This window comes from Heterodontus francisci, chromosome 18 (genome assembly GCF_036365525.1).
Source record: "Heterodontus francisci isolate sHetFra1 chromosome 18, sHetFra1.hap1, whole genome shotgun sequence".
Classification (NCBI taxonomy): domain Eukaryota; kingdom Metazoa; phylum Chordata; class Chondrichthyes; order Heterodontiformes; family Heterodontidae; genus Heterodontus; species Heterodontus francisci.
The window spans coordinates 50917312-50936955 of NC_090388.1; the positions used below are offsets into that span (position 1 = coordinate 50917312).

The 19644-nt window shown below is 41.9% G+C and overlaps 1 protein-coding gene across 1 annotated transcript in view; it reads right to left on the reverse strand.

Moving 5' to 3' along the window:
• Positions 1 to 19644, reverse strand: part of agk (acylglycerol kinase) — a 50162-nt gene that overhangs the window by 21915 nt on the left and 8603 nt on the right. Inside the window, exons 3-8 of the mRNA XM_068050735.1 lie at positions 12622 to 12701; positions 11036 to 11111; positions 6034 to 6126; positions 4084 to 4116; positions 2913 to 3007; positions 1829 to 1898 (exon numbers count right to left, since the gene is read on the reverse strand). Of these exons, the coding sequence (XP_067906836.1) occupies positions 1829 to 1898; positions 2913 to 3007; positions 4084 to 4116; positions 6034 to 6126; positions 11036 to 11111; positions 12622 to 12701 (447 nt within the window). The remainder of the gene's footprint in view (positions 1 to 1828; positions 1899 to 2912; positions 3008 to 4083; positions 4117 to 6033; positions 6127 to 11035; positions 11112 to 12621; positions 12702 to 19644) is intronic.

Below are 19644 nucleotides of genomic sequence, written 5' to 3' on the forward strand. Positions count from 1 at the left end.
GGGGGGGTTAGAGGGGAGGGGGGGTTAGAGGGGAGGGGGGGTTAGAGGGGAGGGGGGGTTAGAGGGGAGGGGAGGGGGGTTAGAGGGGAGGGGAGGGGGGTTAGAGGGGAGGGGAGGGGGGTTAGAGGGGAGGGGAGGGGGGTTAGAGGGGAGGGGGGTTAGAGGGGAGGGGGGTTAGAGGGGAGGGGGGTTAGAGGGGTTAGAGGGGAGGGTTTAGAGGGGAGGGAGGGGGGGTTTAGAGGGGAGGGAGGGGGGGTTTAGAGGGGAGGGAGGGAGGGGTTTAGAGGGGAGGGAGGGAGGGGTTTAGAGGGGAGGGAGGGAGGGGTTTAGAGGGGAGGGAGGGAGGGGTTTAGAGGGGAGGGAGGGAGGGGGGAGGGGGTTGTTAGAGGGTTTGGAGGGGAGGGGAAAATTCTGCCTTCTGATTAAAAATGCTTTTTTTATGATAAACCCATTGTCAGCTTTGTTCATGAAAGCGGAACACATTACCAGTCTTACATGTATCAAGGAATATTTTTAATGCAAAACTTAAAAAAAAAAATTATGTTCGAAAATGCTACCCGATTGCACTGGTTCATGGCATGTTTTAGGTTTGAGTGGAAATGTGAGCAAAAAAACTTTTGAAAAGCAGTGCAATTTTGCATGCAATTTGCACTTGGATTACTGATTGCATCAAAATGTAATTTTGCTCCAGAGCTTCAAGATTTCTGTCTGGGAACATTAGGTCTGTCTAACCCTGGTTTAGCATACATCTGTCACACACTGCAGACATCATACTTTGTTACAGATGTCAAACAATATAACATAAAAAACCTTGTCTTTTTTAAATAAAATAAAAACAGAAAATGCTGGAAATACTCAGCAGGTCAGGCAGTAGACAGAAACAGAGTTAACATTTCAGGTCATTAACCTTTCATTTCTTTCTCTCATCAGAGTATTTCCAGCATTTTCTGTTTTTATTTTAGATTTCCAGCATCCGCAGTATTTTGTTTGCTTCTCAAGTTGGACATTTCACTTGGGCCTTGCGTTTTCCAGTCGCTGTGAACAAATTCCATGTGTGAAAGAGAAACATTTCAGGATTTAGAATCTTGCCCCTGTGGAACTACAATAACTAAGTTTGCAATGGGGCCACAGGGGATGTCCACATGATACTCCCTTGCTAACCCCAGACACTATAGCCAGAAGTGATCAGTCAGCCAGGCTGGGATCATGGTATATGACCACCTGCTTGCCTTTGAATAATTAAAGACTCAGTGGGGAAAACCCCTTTGCAGAAACGATTGCTTCAGCTGGAACTGCAAACCCATCATGGAAAGGTAGGGGAAAATACATTTTTTAATCTTGTACACAATGGAGAAAAAAGGAAGGCTTTGGGAGGTCGAAGTAGAAGAATAAACAAAGTACTGAAATCCACCATGGGAGGTAGAACAAAAATATTATAATGCAAATGACTGGTAATGAGAATTAGAGGTTTTGGGGAAGGAAAAACAAAGTTACTTGTACATTAAATAAGTTCTGTAAAGTGGTGGATAAAAATTGTTACAATTCTTCTTTCAGTAGCAGCAAGCTGAAGTAAAAATACTTCAAAAGCAGTCATGTTTTATTTGTTCAGCAAGTTAGCGATACGACAGTGGTGCCTGAACTGCTGTCATATTTAGGTACAGCAAACATCATGCCAGAGACTGGGCTACCCATTCACAATGCCATGGGAGATCTATTAGAGTTTTTTAAAATTACCTTAAACAAAGGGATAAACCCCTTGATAATTCAGGCTACTGCAGCTTATTCTGTAAGACTACACAAGTATGAATAATCAGTGGGAAATACTTACCTTTATTTCCAGTACATCCAAGGGAACAGTCTCTCCTTTCACAATAGTAAGTGTGGCATTTAAAATTTGTCTGCAACACACAGCAGTGAAAAATGTGACCAGAGTGTAGTGGAGGCTAGAGCTTTATAAGGCAATTTTCAGCAACGCAAAAATAAAATGCTGAGGATACAAAAAACTTCTGAGGTTCTCTGATGGCTTATTTGGTTAATGTACCACCAGTGTGAAAGAAAGCCACATTAGGTCAGGAATGATTCTGGTTTAAACCCCTAACTGTGTTCAGCTAGTTGATCTCAGCCTGGACAATGATAAGTAAGGGTTTATAATTGGCTTGAGTGTCTAAGGAGGGAAAGGAAGGAGAAATGACAAAATAAAAAAGTGCTCCCTCCAGATTGCTACCGAGTGACTCCAGCTAAAAGTATGAGCATCAGGTAAAAAAGAATCAGCCTCAGCTGTGATTCTGACCGTGTCGTAGTGACTTGTCAACACAGTGTCCAGCTCACAGGTGAAAAGTGAACCTTTGATGAGCTACTGGAGAGTGGGGTGGGCAGGGGGTGCCCATGAACTCACACCATTTGCCAGTGTCTTCATGAGAAGGGAGAAAATTGGAAGGTGAAGGAAATTAGTTTTCGAATCATCTGCAATACAGTCAAAAGCACTTTCTACGTATCGGAGAAAGTACAGCCCTCAGCCTGTCCTTGTGCTTGCTTCATAGCAATGACACGGGGAAACAGGAGTAGCAGAAGCTAATGTGACACAACCTGACTTCAGCAATGTGCAAACACTGACAGAATAAAATAAGAATTGTAAGGGTGCACATCTTCCCTCCCCTCTCCCATCAAACTGGCCAGTCCTTTTAAACAATAACATACAGCTTTAGCAATCAGCTCCACATAAATTCTAGTAATAATTCCAACACTGGTCATCAGGAGCAAAATGGAATGCTACCCAAAGGAAGCCAACAGGAAAGATGATTATCTACACAATTACTTTATATGCAATTGGACACAAACCTAGGAATGTGTAACCATCTCCCATCATCCGTACCTCCTCACCAAAGTAGCTCAGAATTTTAGCTGTCACTTACCTGGCCTGTTCTTTGCTGGTAGGATACAGTGCCTGGCTCAAGGAGTTCATCTTTCCCAATGGAATAAATCCTATGGGGATCTTGCTAAAGACAGCCTAAAAAGAGCAGAAACACTGGAAATATAAAAAGGTAGTTCTATCTATTTCCTTTAACCAGAAAACTAAAGACAATGAGTGTTTTCATGATCATAGAATCATAGAGTTATACAGCACAGAAACAGGCCCTTCGGCCCATCGTGTCTGTGCCGGCCATCAAGCACCTATCTATTCTAATCCCATTTTCCAGCACTTGGCCCGTAGCCTTGTATGCTATGGCGTTTCAAGTGCTCATCTAAATACTTCTTAAATGTTATGAGGGTTCCTGCCTCTACCGCCTCATCAGGCAGTGTGTTCCAGATTCCAACCACCCTCTGGGTGAATAAACCTTTCCTCAAATCCCCTCTAAACCTCCTGCCCCTTACCTTAAATCTATGCCCTCTGGTTATCGACCCCTCCGCTAAGGGAAAACGTTTCTTCCTATCTAACCTATCAATGCCCCTCATAATTTTGCATACCTCAATCATATCTCCCCTCAGACTTCTCTGCTCCAAGGAAAACAACCCTAGCCTTTTCAGTCTCTCTTCATAGCTGAAATTCTCCAGCTCAGGCAACATGCTGGTGAATCTCTTCTGCACCCTCTCCAGTGCAATCACATCCTTCCTATAGTGTGGTGCCCAGAACTGTACACAGTACTCAAGCTGTGGCCTAACTAGCATTTTATACAGCTAGTTGTGGTCAATGGTCAGCCAAGAGACACTATCACAGAACAACACTGTATTTTTCACTCCTCAAATCCAAGCGCAGACATCTTTTACCATGTGTTTTTCTGTAGAAATGTTACTGTCCACCCTGCTTCTACACTAGACCTTGGTTCGGGGCTAGCAGAAGCAAGCGGAAGAGATGTCACCACTGAAATATGAGTCAATGAACTCTAAACTCTACCGTAGAAATGAAAAAAAAATTCTTCAAAACAAAAGCTTGCTAAATAAAACAAATGTATCAATCATATAAGTAAACTGCCAAAGTAAGCGGGAGAACGCACACATAAGAATTATGATTTTCATTCCATGCATTTACACCAGTGGAAGTTATACACTCAGCTTGGACCATGATCTGAGACATGAAATGCTTACCTCATCCTCGCGGCGAAGAAGCCCAGTTATTACCTAGTGTCCAAAGAGAAAAAAAGTGAAAGCACCATCCAGCGTCAATATTTCTAAAGCAAAGTGTTTGTTCCCCACCAATGCAGTTTTCAGATTACTCAATAAAAATCAATCTGGTGCCAGCTAATGTAACACCTCTAACAGTTCAATACCGACATGCCAAGAAAGATCTGAAAGCATTACATGCATATTTGACTCTTGTAGGTAATCTTCCATTCCTATATAGGTAGGTCTTGTAATTTGGGACCTGTTTTAATACAAACTAATTCCATGTTTGCAAAGCACAGATTTTGCTTATAAATAAAGCACAGGGACTCTGGAATAGTGCAGCCTCTGGAATGGCGGAGTCTCAAGTATCTATCCAGATACAGGTAATTAGTGGGGGAGGGGTAGGAAGGTGGAGTCAATCACATAAAAAGAGATCTGCATTTTGAGAGTTTGAGGGTCAGTTTGTCACACACACCAAAGGTCAGTCTGACCCACTAATTAAAATATTTTTCTTGTCATTTCTACTTGTCATGGATATTTTTCTCAATGAGCTAGTGTGTGTGAAATGTAAATACCATTTAAGCTGAACTATATCCGGGTTTAGGACCAAAACAAAAATCATGTCCTTTAATAACTCATCCAAACTAGTTGCTCTCCCATCTTCCCCATACCCCATCCTCAATTGATAAAGTAATAACAGAAAAATTGAACAAAAGCATTAGAATGTTCAAGATAATCATTAATAGTATAAAGCACTATTGAGGATCGCCATTTAATCCTTTGGCTTGCTGTAAGCTTGGATGACAAGTTATTGGTAAAATGCTTTATAGTATACTCACTTGATTCGTTCCTTCCTGCAATCTGTCAGTCCTGGTGTTGAATCACAATCTCTACAGTTTGAAATGCAACTTCTAACAAATTGTGTGCAAAGTAGGGGAACCTGAGCTGAGGAGTGACAGCAAGAAGTCAGACTGGACAAGAAGGCATTCTTGTTCAAGCAGGTTTTCCACTCCATCTGACCCAGATATGGTACTAAAGTATCCACGGAGTTGGAAGTACCACCTCCTGGATGTGTCACCATGGAGAAACAACAAAAAACATTTTTATTTGTTCATAGGATGTGGGCATTGCTGGCTAGGCCAGCATTTATGGCCCATCCGTAATTGCCCTTGAGAAGGTGGTGGTGAGCTGCCTCCTCGAAGCACTGAAGTTCTTGAGGGGGTAGGTACACCAGCAGTGGTGTTAGGAATGGAATTTCAGAATTTTGACCCAGCGACAGTGAAGGAACGGTGACATAGTTCCAAGTTAGGATGATGTGTGGCTTGGAGGGGAACTTAGTAGTGTTCCCTTGCATCTGCTGCCCTTGTCCTTCTAGGTGGTAGCGGTCACGGGTTTGGAAGAACTGAATTTACAGAAATTCTACATGAGGCTGTTGACAGGAAAATCAAAGATGATATAGTGAGCAGATCAATTGCTGAGATTTCGATCAGACATTTACTGCAAACGTATGCCAGTGCTATTCCGTACCCAGCCACAAGCAGATGCTCCACTTTCCCACCTGTCTCTGCATTCATCAATCCTCAGTTTTGAGGGTAGCCACCACCAATGCCAATCTGCTATGAAGTAACTTAGGTTGACTCTCCCATGGTTCCTTTCTGATCTCCACTAAGCTCATCTCTACAACAGCATAGTTGTTCACCCTGTACAGATTCACAGAATCAAACTTGCATCCTACCACTCTCATGCACAACACACTGATTTGCCAAAGAACGACATTTCCACTCTTTGAGACGTGTGATGAAATTATTTCCAGTCAGTTTTGCAACTTCCCTTCCTGCCACCTGTGTGCCATCTTGAGTAGGTAGGTTTTATCGTTAAATGGCATATGGCCAGATACGTGCTAAACACTGACATGTCAAATTTTGGTCGTACCTCTTGTAAGGTGCCATCCCCTCCAGCAACAACAATCATATCAGTGTCCTCCATAAGCTCCAAGAGCTTCTTTGCTTGGCCTTCATAATCAGTCTGCAACAGGAACCGGAAAAAGATCACATTGAATTGTACAGAGTAACCCAGATATATAAAACAACCACAAGCTGAGCAAACCCAAACATGCCGTACATTTACAGTATTTTAAAGAAAATCCCCAAACATTATTAATTCCAACACCAATCAAGTAAACAACTTGCAAGGACAGAAACTCAGACATACTAATGATTCCAAACATTTTTAACTTCTGTAGAAAAGATTAAATCATTTAAAATCTGAGGGAGAACAATAAGTAAAAGGAGGTAATCACAGGTACATAAAACACAGAGCTGAAAGACCTCAGTGAGACTAATAAGGGTAAGGAGAAACAAACAGAAAACAGAATGTGGAAGATGAGCTTTGTGTTGTAGATGGAATTTGTAAACCACAGAAGAAAATATGCCCCTTTTGTTTAGTCACTTCCAGGGGTTAAAATTCTTACAGTGCCAGTTCTTGATCTATCTTCTTATTTCCAAGTTGGCCTTTTTCATTGGTCATTAGATATTGCAAAATTAGGTAAAGTTTTTTTGACCACCTCCTACAATTCGTATTGTTCAGACTTAATCAAATGTGCTACCAGTTCAGCGATTTCCTGCTACTATTGAAGACTAATTTATATTTTTAACTCTTAACAAGTTTCTGCCAGTCTCCATTAAGCTCTGCAGTGTTATCAGTGTCAAACTCTCCCAACCCGCTGCCTGCCATGCCATCTCAAACAAAATCCTGGGATAGTGTTGAGGGAAAATTGGCTTTAGGTTTAAAGCTGAGGTTAGGCTTTAGCATAGTTTAATGAATTTATTTCAGAGGTCAACTTTATTTTGTTGAATGGGACTGTTTATTTCATGGGGATGGCTCTAACCATATGAATTCCCTGGAAAGGTGAAGGGAGAGTGCAAGGACGGATCCATCATGGTAGTAAATATACTTTGTGACACCTGGTTTGCTACTATCTCTGCCCACTTGTTGCTGATTCTACCCTCTACACCACGCTGTCATGCAACTGCCACAAAGTTCATGATGTTTTGTCTGTAACAGTGAGTACAAGTAGAGGAGAATGCCCAAAGGGTACTAAGACCATGCAGTTACTGAACCAATAGCATAGATTTTAATGTCAGGAGCATGCATGACCAGAAGTGGGGTAGTACAAAAAACGTAATAGCTGATTTTTAGTGCACCAATCCAATGTGCTTTTTTAGGGTTAGCGTCTATCGTAATGTGGGCAGGAAGTCAGGTCCTTCTGTAGGATTTGAAACCTCGAGGCAGTCAGCATGATCAGGTTTTGAAAGCTGTAAGGAGCATAGGAATCTAGAGAACAAGTAATTTCTCAGTTGAGACCATTGAAATCCTATTGAAGGAAGTGAGGTTGAGGCAGATCCTCTTTGGAATGAGCACTGCAGAACCCAAGGGAGAATGGGAAGAGCCAGCAACTAGCATGAATGCCACCGTTATCATAGAGTGAAACTGGAACCAGTACTAGAATAACTTTAATGACTTTATCAGTTTAATGAAGTTAACAGAACACACTACCTTCCATTAATGCAGTCCATTAATTTAATATAGGGGGAAGGCGGTGGTGTAGCGGTAATGTCACTGGGCTAGTAATCTAAAGGCCCAGGCTAGTGCTCTGGATATGAGGGTTCAATTCCAACTACAGCAGATGGTGAAATTTGATTTCAGTTAATAAAATCTGTAATTAAAAAAGCTAGTCTAATTGTGACCATAAAACCATTGTCGATCATTGTAAAAACCCAAATGGTTCACAAATGTCCTTTAGAGAAGGAAATCTGAGGTCCTTAGCTGGTCTGGCCTACAGGTGACTCCAGACCCACAGCAATGTGGTTGATTCTTAAATGCCCTCTGTAATGGCCTAGCAAGCCATTCAGTTCAAGGGCAATTAGGGATGGGCAATAAATGCTGGCCTAGCCAGCGACGCCCACATCTCACAAACGAATAAAAAAATTCAGCATGTATGACACATTACCTTCCCTTACACTGCAATAAAGTATTTGTAAATCTTATCATGAATGTCAATTATCCAGCATCCCTATTTTTACCTGGAAGTGTTCCTTTACTCACATCCTTCACAGGCATTCATTCAGCCCAAAAGAATTCTCACCTCTGCATGTTGCATGTATATGTCATCAAACCTGCGTGGGCTGCATTCTGACATCTAAGCATTACCTGTCATGTTAACAACTGTAACTTCTGACTGCTTCTAACCTGGTTGCACTAAGCAGCCAATAAGAGGGAAAGAACATTTATAGTAGCACCTCCTAACATTTGTCCCCTAACCTCTTATGGAGGAAAAAGGTCTGAGAAGGGAGGTTAGCGAGGATGCTGGATGTAGGTAGATAGTCACCAGGTAAGGTTTATGAAAGTCTATTCTCTCATTCACTCACTGGCAACAAAATATGTCACTCCTTCTACCGAAAGCTATATATGGTGGCAGCTCATAAGGCTACTATCATAACCTATTTTCCTTTCCTGTTTGGTTCCAATTTTCTCAGAGGAAGCCTGGCCAGGTCCCACTGCATTCTAACATGCCAGCACTTCATAACACATACTCACTCTATCCCTCACAAACATGAGCTCAGATAAATCCACACTGAGGGATTGAAGACACTCAACTGGAGGGAGTGCACTGAGTGACACACACAAGTAAACAGGATCAGGTGGTAGCAGTGGAGAAGGAAGAACCTGTCAGGACGGCCAGCTTGCATACTGCCTTGGCTGAAGAGTCAAGGGATCTATGCTTCACTGGAACATTTTTTTAAAAATATGCTTTTAGTGTAGTCACTGGAAACTGTTTAGCAGCATGCTCCAGATGTTCACAAAGGCGTTGAAAAAGTCAGTCCATCACAATGTATGTGGCAACTCTGTTAATGTCCATGGTACAGTTATGTATGATAGAGGCCCCAAGGCCAGTAGTACCATGCACGGTCGCCAAGGAAAAGCTCAATGGAAACAAACAGTAGGGATTCACACATTAAAAATATGTTTACTGAGTGCATAGAGCGTTCTTCAAAAGATATAGGAGCATGTTTCATCAGGGTATGAATACACTATTGGTACGTTTCTTGAAAGATTTAAGGCACTGAAGGTGAAGACATACTTGTGCAGTGAATGGAAGATGTAGACAAGACTGTTAATGTAATGGGCACATTTCAAACTTAAATAGAAGATTGACTGTTTTACTGAAAGCTGGCCTTGGGTTCTACTCTGCCGTATCTTCAAACTGTTCCTGCCCCTCTCTGACTCCCACCCACCCCCCTGTTAAACTTCAGAAAGCTTGTTATGGAAGGCTAATGCTGGAGCCTACATTTACTCAGTTTCACATTTATTGTGCAGAATAAAAGAATTACAAACATGTAGCTCCTCACTCAAAACCCTCCACCAGTCTCAGTGAGTGTCGGCTTATACGTGCTCAACTAAGACCCCAGTTAACACCCTTCACCTGCATATAATCAAACCACTGATATACAATTAACAGATTAACACCACCTCCCCACCTCCCTCCCCCCCACCCCCCCCAACCCCTTGCTGCAACTGAGGGCCTTCCTCCTCCAGGACCTTCATGAGAATACCTCTTTGTCCAGAAAATTATGCAATTTACTGAAGATTATCACAGACCTTGAAGCTCTGGCTATAGTGGAGGACAGCTCCAGACATGTAAAATGCTGCTTCAACATGCCATCGGTGTGTTCTATGATTACTATGATGGATACCTGAGTTTAACTGCCGTCCTCAGATACCATCGAGATGCACTGAGCCACAGCTCCACAGGATAGGCCTGATCAGATATGAAGCACCTTTGCCTGCCTTAAAATCAAGGCATCATGACAGCTATCTGCGAGCAAGCACTGATTTGCATAATATGGTGCTAAAAATTCTCAACAAGTTGAATGTTCTCCATCTTGCTCCCACTCTGACCTTTCTGTCCTTGGCCTGCTGCAGAATTCCAATGAAGCTCAACGCAAGCTTGAGGAACAGTACTTCATCTTTCAACTGAGTATTTTCCTGTCTTCTGAACTCAACATTGAGTTCAACAATTTTAGATTGTAACCTCCATCCCTATTTTGTCTTGTTTGTCTTTGCTGGTTTGGTTTTTCTCTCATACATCCTTGACTTTGCTTTTGGATGGCAGCTATTCAGGATCCTGCCTTTCATACCTCCTCTAGACACATATTTTGTTTATTTACTTGTACCATTACCACTCCCTTTGGCCTTGCACCATGAAACCTTTAGTCATTTAATCTCTCCTGCCCTCCACCCTATCACAGACCTTTCCGTTTGTCCTTTTTCCCACCCTCCCCCTTTCACTTGCTCAAAACCTATTACATTTCTATATTTTGCTTTTGAATATCCAGATGGCGTAACCCGAGCTGATTCATGTAGACAATGGGATTGTACGAGGCGGCGTACAGGTATAATCAGCAATCCCCAGGGCAAATCAGAAACCACTCCTTTATAATGCACAGCATTGTTGCAGTGATTCACCTGTAATAGTCACCAACAAAAATAGTTTAAAATTTACTTAACCCTTCACATCAAAACCCTAATCAACCCATTGCAAGTTAAGAATCCACAGCATCTCTCTTTAATATGCCCTCTTTCTGAGCGGCAAAATTGCTGATTACATTTCAAGTTCTAATTTAAGACAAGTGCCTATTTTTCAGATTAATCAGATTAATTGAATTAAATGTCACTGTTTTCATCTATTTGATTGTATGGGTATTAAGAAACCCTAGACTGATATGTTTAAGAATGTGAATCAGCTATATTCACAGTGCTATGAATTTACTATGTATCTCACTGTGCAGGTCACAACTGGGTGTCACTTCATTCTAAGTTTCTGTCATTCACAGTATAACTTATGCTCAGTCCAATTTCCTGACTGAATCCTCACCTTAACTACTGTTACATCGAGTCCAGCAAGGTGTAAAATTGGTGCTGCATTCTTTTCGAACAGATTTCTTGCTTTTCTGAAGGGATTAGATGTAAACATTAGAGATTAGAGCAGTTTCTTGAGCCCTACTATCAAATGATGTGCCGACAGCTGAGTTGCATGCACTTTTACTGATTTATCAAGAATGTTTGGTGATTCATATATAATGAAAAAAAATGAGCTAGGACCAGTTACTGATCTCCTGCTCACACAGTCTGCTGGTGCCTCTCTCCAATCTGTCATTGAGAGTACATATTTAGCATTGGTTGCCACTTCACATAGTTATTAAAGAAAGAGCATCTATATACACCTTTGCAATTTTAGCAAGTCCCAGTACGTAGGACCCTCCTATGCACAAATTAGCTTGCCTTGTTACCAGTGACTACACTTCAAAAGTACTTCAATGGCTGTGAAGTTATTCGGAATGTCCTGAGATTGTAAAAGGTGCAATATAAATGCTTTTTTTTGTGTAGCATAGTACATTATATTCATCTTGGTGCCAATTTAACATATTTAAATAATCAGGCCTTTAATGCACTTCAATAATTAGTCTGAGTGTTCATCCAAGTTTCTATCTCTGACTCATTGCGCTGTAAATATCTTTAGGCACCAGAGGGATTACATTGTTACTGTTACATCTGACTGTGCAGAAGGCCACACAGCTTAATTTGCTTGCTAAAAACATGACAAATTATTCAAATATATGTTGTTAAGAGCTGGTGAAAGTCACTTTACATAAAAATGGAAGATTTAAAGCACTCCATATTCATAATTGTTCAGTCTAAAATAATACTGACATAGTGATAAAATATTGTTTTTTGTTGCCACACTGCTGGTAAGTGTAGTGAAATCTTGCTTCAATTGTATAGAACCTTGGTTAGACTGCACCTGGAGTAGTGTGTGCAGTTTTGGTCCCCTTGCCTTAGGAAGGATATTATTGCTATAGAGGGAGTGCAACGAAGGTTCACCAGACTTGTTCCCGGGATGGCGGGACTATCGTATGAAGAGAAATTAGGGAAACTGGGCCTGTATTCTCAAGGGTTTCAGAGGGTGAGAGGTGATCTCATTGAAACCTACAAAATACTTAAAGGGATAGACAGGGTAGATGCAGCTAAGATGTTTCCCCTAATTGGGGAGTCTAGAATCAGCGGACACAATTTCAAAATAAGATGGAAGCCATTTAGGACAAAGATGAGAAAATTCTTTACTCAGAGGGTTGTGAATCTTTGGAATTCTCTACCCCAGAGGGCTGTGGAAGCTCAGCCATTGAGTATGTTTAAAGCAGAGATTGACAGATTTCTAAATACCAATGACATAAGGGGAGATGAGGATAGTGTGGGGAAAAAGGTATTGAAGTGGACGATCAGCCATGATTGTACTGAATGGCTCGATGGGCTGAATGGACTACTCCTGTTCCTATGTTCCTAAATACTGGATGATAAAATGCATTTATACTGTGCAATATTTCTACTGAGAAGTAGGACCACTGCCATCCTTCAATAAAAAAAAAACAGCTGGCATGATCGGCCTCAGGAGAAATCGCTTACCCTTTGCAAGCAGCAGGATTAAGAAAGACAGTAGCTTTCTTCACCTTTGCGCTGATCGGTAGAAGCTGGTTTCCATATTCCTGAACAAAAACACAAGCAGCTGATCAGAGAGAGTACACACACGGAAGGAGGAAAAGCAAAAATATCTAATTGAATCAGCAGGAAATCAGACGGCCACGTTCGTGTACTGTTCTTTCACCTTTGGGACATGGATCCTGTTTCAGCCTTGATCAATAGATGGTACACGTTCTACACAAAGTGAGTCTGGGGCAGTTTAAACCCAGTTTCTAATGATCGCATGCTCGATTGCATACATCTGCCTGAAAATGGAACTGAAATGTCAGGCTCACTCAAGTCTCTAAATGATTGAATTGGGAAATAGAAATGATATGCTGGGATAGCTGGGGGTTCTATTCTGCGGCTGGAATAAAGATTCATGTTCTTGGGTTATAGTAGAGACACTTTCACTCAGCATCTGACACATACTGTGCCTGACATTGAAATGATTTAGTGGACAGTCTACTGGAAGTTTTACTCCACATCGAACCCATGTCATATCTGAAAAGCAACCACAAAATGCATACAAGTTGGAATTCTAACCAGTAAACTGGTATTTCACTCATACTGTCCACTTTATTTATTTAAAAATATTTTAGGAAAGTATCCAATCCCCTGACTGATAATATAAACCTAAATTCCTCATTCTAATGTCAGCAAAACTTTACAAGGCAGCTAAAAAAAAACCCTCAAGGTTGGGTTAACAGTCATGCCAACTCCTAAAAGCAAATTACAGCCTTGAAAATGCTTTCAAACTTTAAACATCACAATAAGCAGCTTACTTTTATTTAATTTCCAGAGCTTTAAGTTTCCATTTTGATCAACAGCTGCCACAATGATGGTAGCTGGATGTTTCTGTACATGTCACATAACAAAGTGCTTACAATAGCTGAAAAAACAAAGAACCTAGAAATGCATTGTATTTTACAGAATTACAACATCCTGCATGTGTTTACATATAGGATAACAATGGTGGTGCACTGAGGTCATACACAACTAGATTGCCAAGAAGTTTTAAAACTGACATTCTAGAAAAAAATAACATTGAAATTAAATGCATGTTTTTAGTTCTGAAACATCCTAAAGACTCTAACTTGGAGCCAGCAGAACACTTTAAAGATTTAGACTCAACTGTTGCTCCAGACAGGACTCGAGAAGAAAAACTGCAAGACCTTGCAAGATATATAAGAACACAAGAAATAGGAGCAGGAGTAGGTCATTCGGCCCCTCAAGTCTGCACCGCCATTCAATAAGATCATGGCTGATCTGCCCAAGAGCTCAACTCCTCTTTCGTGCCAGCTCCTCATAGCCTTCAACTCCCCAATATTTCAAAAATCTATCTACTTCCTCTTTAAATACTTTCATAATTCCAGACATTCACTACCCTCCGAGAGAAGAAATTCCTTCGCATCTCAGTTTTAAATGAGTGTCCCCTTATTCTGTAACTATTGCCCCTAGTTTGAGATTCCCCCACTAGTGGAAACATCATCTCAACATCTACCCCGTCAAGCCCCCTTAGAATCCTGTACGTTTCAATAAGATCACCCCTAATTCGTCTAAACTCTAGTGAATAAAGGTCTAACCTGTTTAGCCGCTCTTGATGAGTCAACCCCTTCATCCCAGGAATCAGCCTTGTGAATCTCTTTTGAACTGCCTCCAATGCCAGTATATCCTTCCTCAAATACAGGGACCAAAACTGTACACAGTACTCCAGGTGTGGCCTCACCTGTACAGTTGGAACAAGATTTCCCTATTTTTAAACTCTAACCCCCTAGCAATAAAGGCCAAAATTCCAATTGCCTTCTTAATTACTTGCTGCACCTGCATGCTAACCTTTTGTGTTTCATGCACAAGAACAGCCAGATCCCTCTGTGCTGCACTTTTTTGGAGTCTCTCTCCATTTAAATAATAGTCTGCCTTTTGATTCTTCCTACCAAAGTGCATGACTTCACACTTTTCTACATTAAACTCCATCTGCCAAGTTTTTGCCCATTTACTCAATCTATCTATATCCCCTTGCAGATTCCTTATGGCTTCATCACAACATGCCCTCCCACCTTTTGTATCGTCGGCAAAGTTGGATATATTACACTCTGCCCACTCCTCCAAGTCATTAAGATATATAGTAAATAATTGAGGACCTAGGACCAATCCTTGTAGCACTCCACTAGTTACATCTTTACAAGCTGAAAAAGACCCACTAATCCCGACTCTCTGTCTTCTGTGAGTTAACCAATTCTCAATCCATGCTAATACATTACCCCCAATACCGTAAGCTCCTATCTTGTGCAATAATCTTTTATGTGGCACCTTATCTGCTGGATGTCTGCTGGAAATCCAAATACATTACATCTACCAGTTCCCCTTTATCAACTCTGCTTGTTAAGTCCTCAAGGAACTCTAGCAAATTTGTCAAACATGATTTCCCTTTCACAAAACCATGTTGACTCTGTTTGATTGCATTAAGCTTTTCTAAATGTCCTGCTATTTCTTCCTTAATAATGGACTCTAGCATTTTCCCAGTGACCGATGTTAGGCTGACTGGCCTATAGTTTCCTGCTTTTTGTCTCCCTCCCTTCTTGATCAGGGGAGTCACATTAGCGGTTTTCCAATCCACTGTGAACCTCCCGGAATCAAGTGAGTTTTGGAATATTTCGACCAATGCCTCCACGATCTCTGCAGCCACTTCCTTTAAAGCCCTTGGATGCAGGCCATGAGGTCCTGGCGACTTGTCTGCCTTTAGTCCCCATTAGTTTGTCAAATACTTTGTCCCTCGTGATACAGACTGTTACAAGATCTTTCCTCCCAGTCGCTCCTTGTTTATCTGACATCTGTGGGATGTTTAGAGTATTCTCCACCGTGAAGACCGATTCAAAATATTGGTTTCAATTATCTACCATTTCCCTGTTCCCCGTTATCAATTCTCCAGTCACATCCTCCAAAGGTCCCACGCTCACTTTAGCTACTCTTTTATATACCTGTAGAAGCTCTTGCTGTTTGTTTTTATATTTCTTGCCAATTTACTTTCATAATCAATTTTCTCCCTCTTTATTAGCTTTTTAGTCATCCGCTGCTGGTTCCTAGAAAATTCCCAAACCTCTGGTCTACCACTAGTTTTCGCCACTTTGTATGCCTTAGTTTTTGATCGGATACTCTCCTTGACCACGGGTTGTTCATCCTTCTCATCGAGTCCTTCTTTTTGACTGGATAAATTTTCGCTGAGCGTTATGAAATATCTGCTTAAATGTCTGCCACTGCTCATTCACTGACCTTCCCCTTAGTCTATTTTCCCAGTCCGCTTTAGACAACTCTTTCCTCATACCTCTGTAATTGCCCTTAAGTTGAGGACACTGGTTTGAGACCAGAGTTGCTCGCCCTGAAACTGAATTTGAAATTCTACCATGTTGTGATCGCTACCCCCTAGAGGATCCTTAACTACAATATCTCATTATTCCTACCTCATTACACATTACTAGATCTAAAATAGCCTGTTCCCAGGTAGGTTCTGCAACGTATTGCTCTAACTAACAAGCCCTGATGCACTGTACAAATTTGTCTTCCATGTTACCTCTGCCAATCGGATTTGTCCAGTCAATATGCAGATTAAAATCACCGATGACAATTGTAGCGCCCTTCTTACACGCCTCCATTATTTCCTGACTTATACTTTGTCCTACAGTGCGGCAACTCTTAAGGGGCCTATAGATGACTCCCACCCGTGACTTCTTCCCCTTGCTACTGCTATTCCTTATTTCCACCCAAACTGTTTCCACATCACGATCTATTGCATCTATATCACAACTCACCACCGCACTGATACCTTCCTTTATTAACAAAGCTACCCCACCTCCTTTTCCTTTTTGCCTATTTTTCCAGAACATCGAATACCGTTGAATATTGAGTTCCCAGTCTTGGTTACCCTGCAACCACATCTCTGTAATAGCGATCAAGTCATATTTATTTCTATTTGTGCCGTCAACTCGTCTATCCTGTTACAAATGCTGCGTGCATTCAGATAAAGAGCCTTAAGCTTTGACTTTTTACCATTATTACTCATTCTGGTTCTAATTTCTGCTGCACTCTTCTGCTTATATTTTCTGCCCCTTCCTGTCACACTTTGATTACCGTTCGCCTCTTCACTACCCTGCACCTCTGTTCTCTCGTATCTTTTTGATTTTTTAAACTTCCCTTCAATCGAACCCTCCCCCCCACTAATTAAAGTCCTATCTACGACCCTAGTTTTATGATTTGCCAGGACACTGGTCCCAGCATAGCTCAAATGAAGCCCATCTCAACAGAACAGCCAGTACCCCATGAGTCAGAACCCATTTCTCCCACACCAATCTTTGAGCCACGCGTTTACCTCTCTAATCTTATTTACCCTACACCAATTTGCACGGAGATTACCACCTTTGAGGTTCTGCTTTTTAATTTAGCCCCGAGCTGCTCATAGTCCCTCAGCAGAACCTCATTCCTAGTCCTACCTATGTCATTGGTACCTACGTGGACCAGGACAGCTGGATCCTTCACTCCCACTCCAAGTTCCTCTCCAGCCCAGAACAGATGTCCTTAACTTGGCACCAGGTAGGCAGCACAGCCTTCAGGACTCCCTGTCTTTGCTGCAGAGAACAGTATCTATTCCCCTAACTATGCTATCCCCTATTACTACTACATTTCTCTTTCCTCCCCCCACTTGAATGTCACTCTGAAACACGGTGCTGTGGTCAGTTCACTCATCCCCCTTGTCTGTGCCCTTGTCCACATCGGGAGCAAGAACCTCGTACCTATTGGATAAAGGCACTGGCTGAGGCTCCTAAAAAGCTAAATTCTGGATCCTCATTCCTGCTTCACTCACAGTCACACCCTCCTGTCCCTGACCACGGTCCAAATTTAACGTAATTAATCCAAGGGGTGTGGCTGTCTCCTGAAACAGTGTCCAGGTAACTCTCCCCCCTCCCTGATGTATCGCAGTGTCCGCAGCTCGGACTCCAGCTCATCAACTCTGAGCCGCCAACACTTGCTGCAGATGTGGTCACCGTGGATTGCACCGGCTTCCGCCTGCTCCCACATACTACAGCTGCAACACATCGCCTGCCCAGGCATCTCTATTCTATTTAATTAATTAATTTGGATGTTATATAGTTTTAAAGTGAGTTTTTTAACTGTACTCTTCAGCTGTAATAACACTCTTGATTTAAACCACTTGGCCAATCAAGAGAGACACAGAAGAGATACCCACCAATCACCTACCTGTTTTCCTGTGACGTCACACTTCAGCTCAGACAGGTAGAGATAGGTAGAAGGGGCTCCCTGCCGCCGGTTTTTATCTCCCGCCGCCACTGCCCTTCTCACGCAGGTCCTTTCTCCGTGTGCAATAGATAAACAAGTTTACACACTAATGCAATGCTGTCTGTTCAATACCCAAGGATGGCAGCCTCACTAACTTGCTCAGCTTAAAGTTTATGGAAATATACAGAAAGCTACCGAACCATTCCTGAAAATGCAATTTATGTGTTGCTGACAAAACCATATAGTCATCTGCAGGACAATAGCCTACAAAAAGCACTGCAAAAAATGATTGCTCATATTTTTCAATTAGACAAAGGAAGGTTGTTCAAAGTAGTATAACAACGCATAGTTCTTGGGGCAACCAGCCAAGGTAGGCCAGAGGTACATTGGTAACAACAGCCTTCTTGGCACACTGGTTTGGTGGTTAGCCAAGTGCACTCACCGCTACACAGACTTGAGGGGGTTTTGATGCCATGAACAGTCATCTGGACAGAGAGGGCATGCCTGAAAGTCTACATCTGATGAGAAGGCTTGGAGAACAATAAGACACAGACAGGAAAAATATGCGTAACAAGGCAATAGCACTGTTATAAAGCAGATCTGCACTAGATAGTCTTTTGAGTTCAACATCAGTCACTCCATAAGCAGAGCAATTGTCTCTTACAATGAAGGTTACCTTTACTGCCCAATGTCTAGTCACATGATAGTATGAGCTGGTAGGTTCATAACAAGTGAAAACCCTAGATGAACTGGATACCATAACCTCACCCCCACATGCATTCCCTGTATCCTCCAAATGGCAGACCGATAAACACTAATGAAAAAAGGCCAACTTTAAATCAACCAGCTGAGTTATTTTTCACATAATATGTGAATGCACGGAGTAATGATCACAGTAAATTTTTAACTTATTTCATAATACTAAGACAAAAAATAACTAGGCATACTACACTGCCCCAATTGGTAAGTTAAACACATTTTTTTTGTATATTTATTCAGTGCTGTGTTTAAGGAATTCCAGAATTACAGAATCGTTACAGTGCAGGAGGTCGTCATTCGGCCCATCGTGTCCGCACTGGCTCTCTGAAAGAGCAACTCCCTCAGTTCCATTCCCCTGTCTTCTCCCCATAACTCTGCATATTCTTGCTTTTCATATAACTATCTAATTCCCTTTTGAATGCTTCAATTGAACCTGCCTCCACCATGTTCTCATGCAGCACATTCCAGACCTTAACCACTTGCTGCGTGAAAAAGTTTTTCCTCGTGTCACTTTTGCTCTCGTACCAAATACTTTACATCTGTGCCCTCTCGTTCTCGATCCTTTCAAGAGTGGGAGCAGTTTCTCTCTATCTACTCTGTCCAGACCCCTCATGATTTTGAATACCTTTATCAAATCACCTCTCAGCCTTCTCTTCTCAAAGGAAAACAGTCCTAACTTCTCCGATCTATCTTCATAACTGAAGTTCCTCATCCCTGGAACCATTCTCGTGAATCTTTTCTGTACTCTCCCAATGCCCTCACGTCTTTCCTAAAGTGCGGCGCCCAGAACTGGGCACAATACTCCAGCTGATGCCGAACTAGTGTCTTATACAAGTTCTACATAACTTCCTTGCTCTTGTTCTCTATGCCCCTATTAATAAAGCCCAGGATACTGTATCATTTTTTAACCGCTCTCTC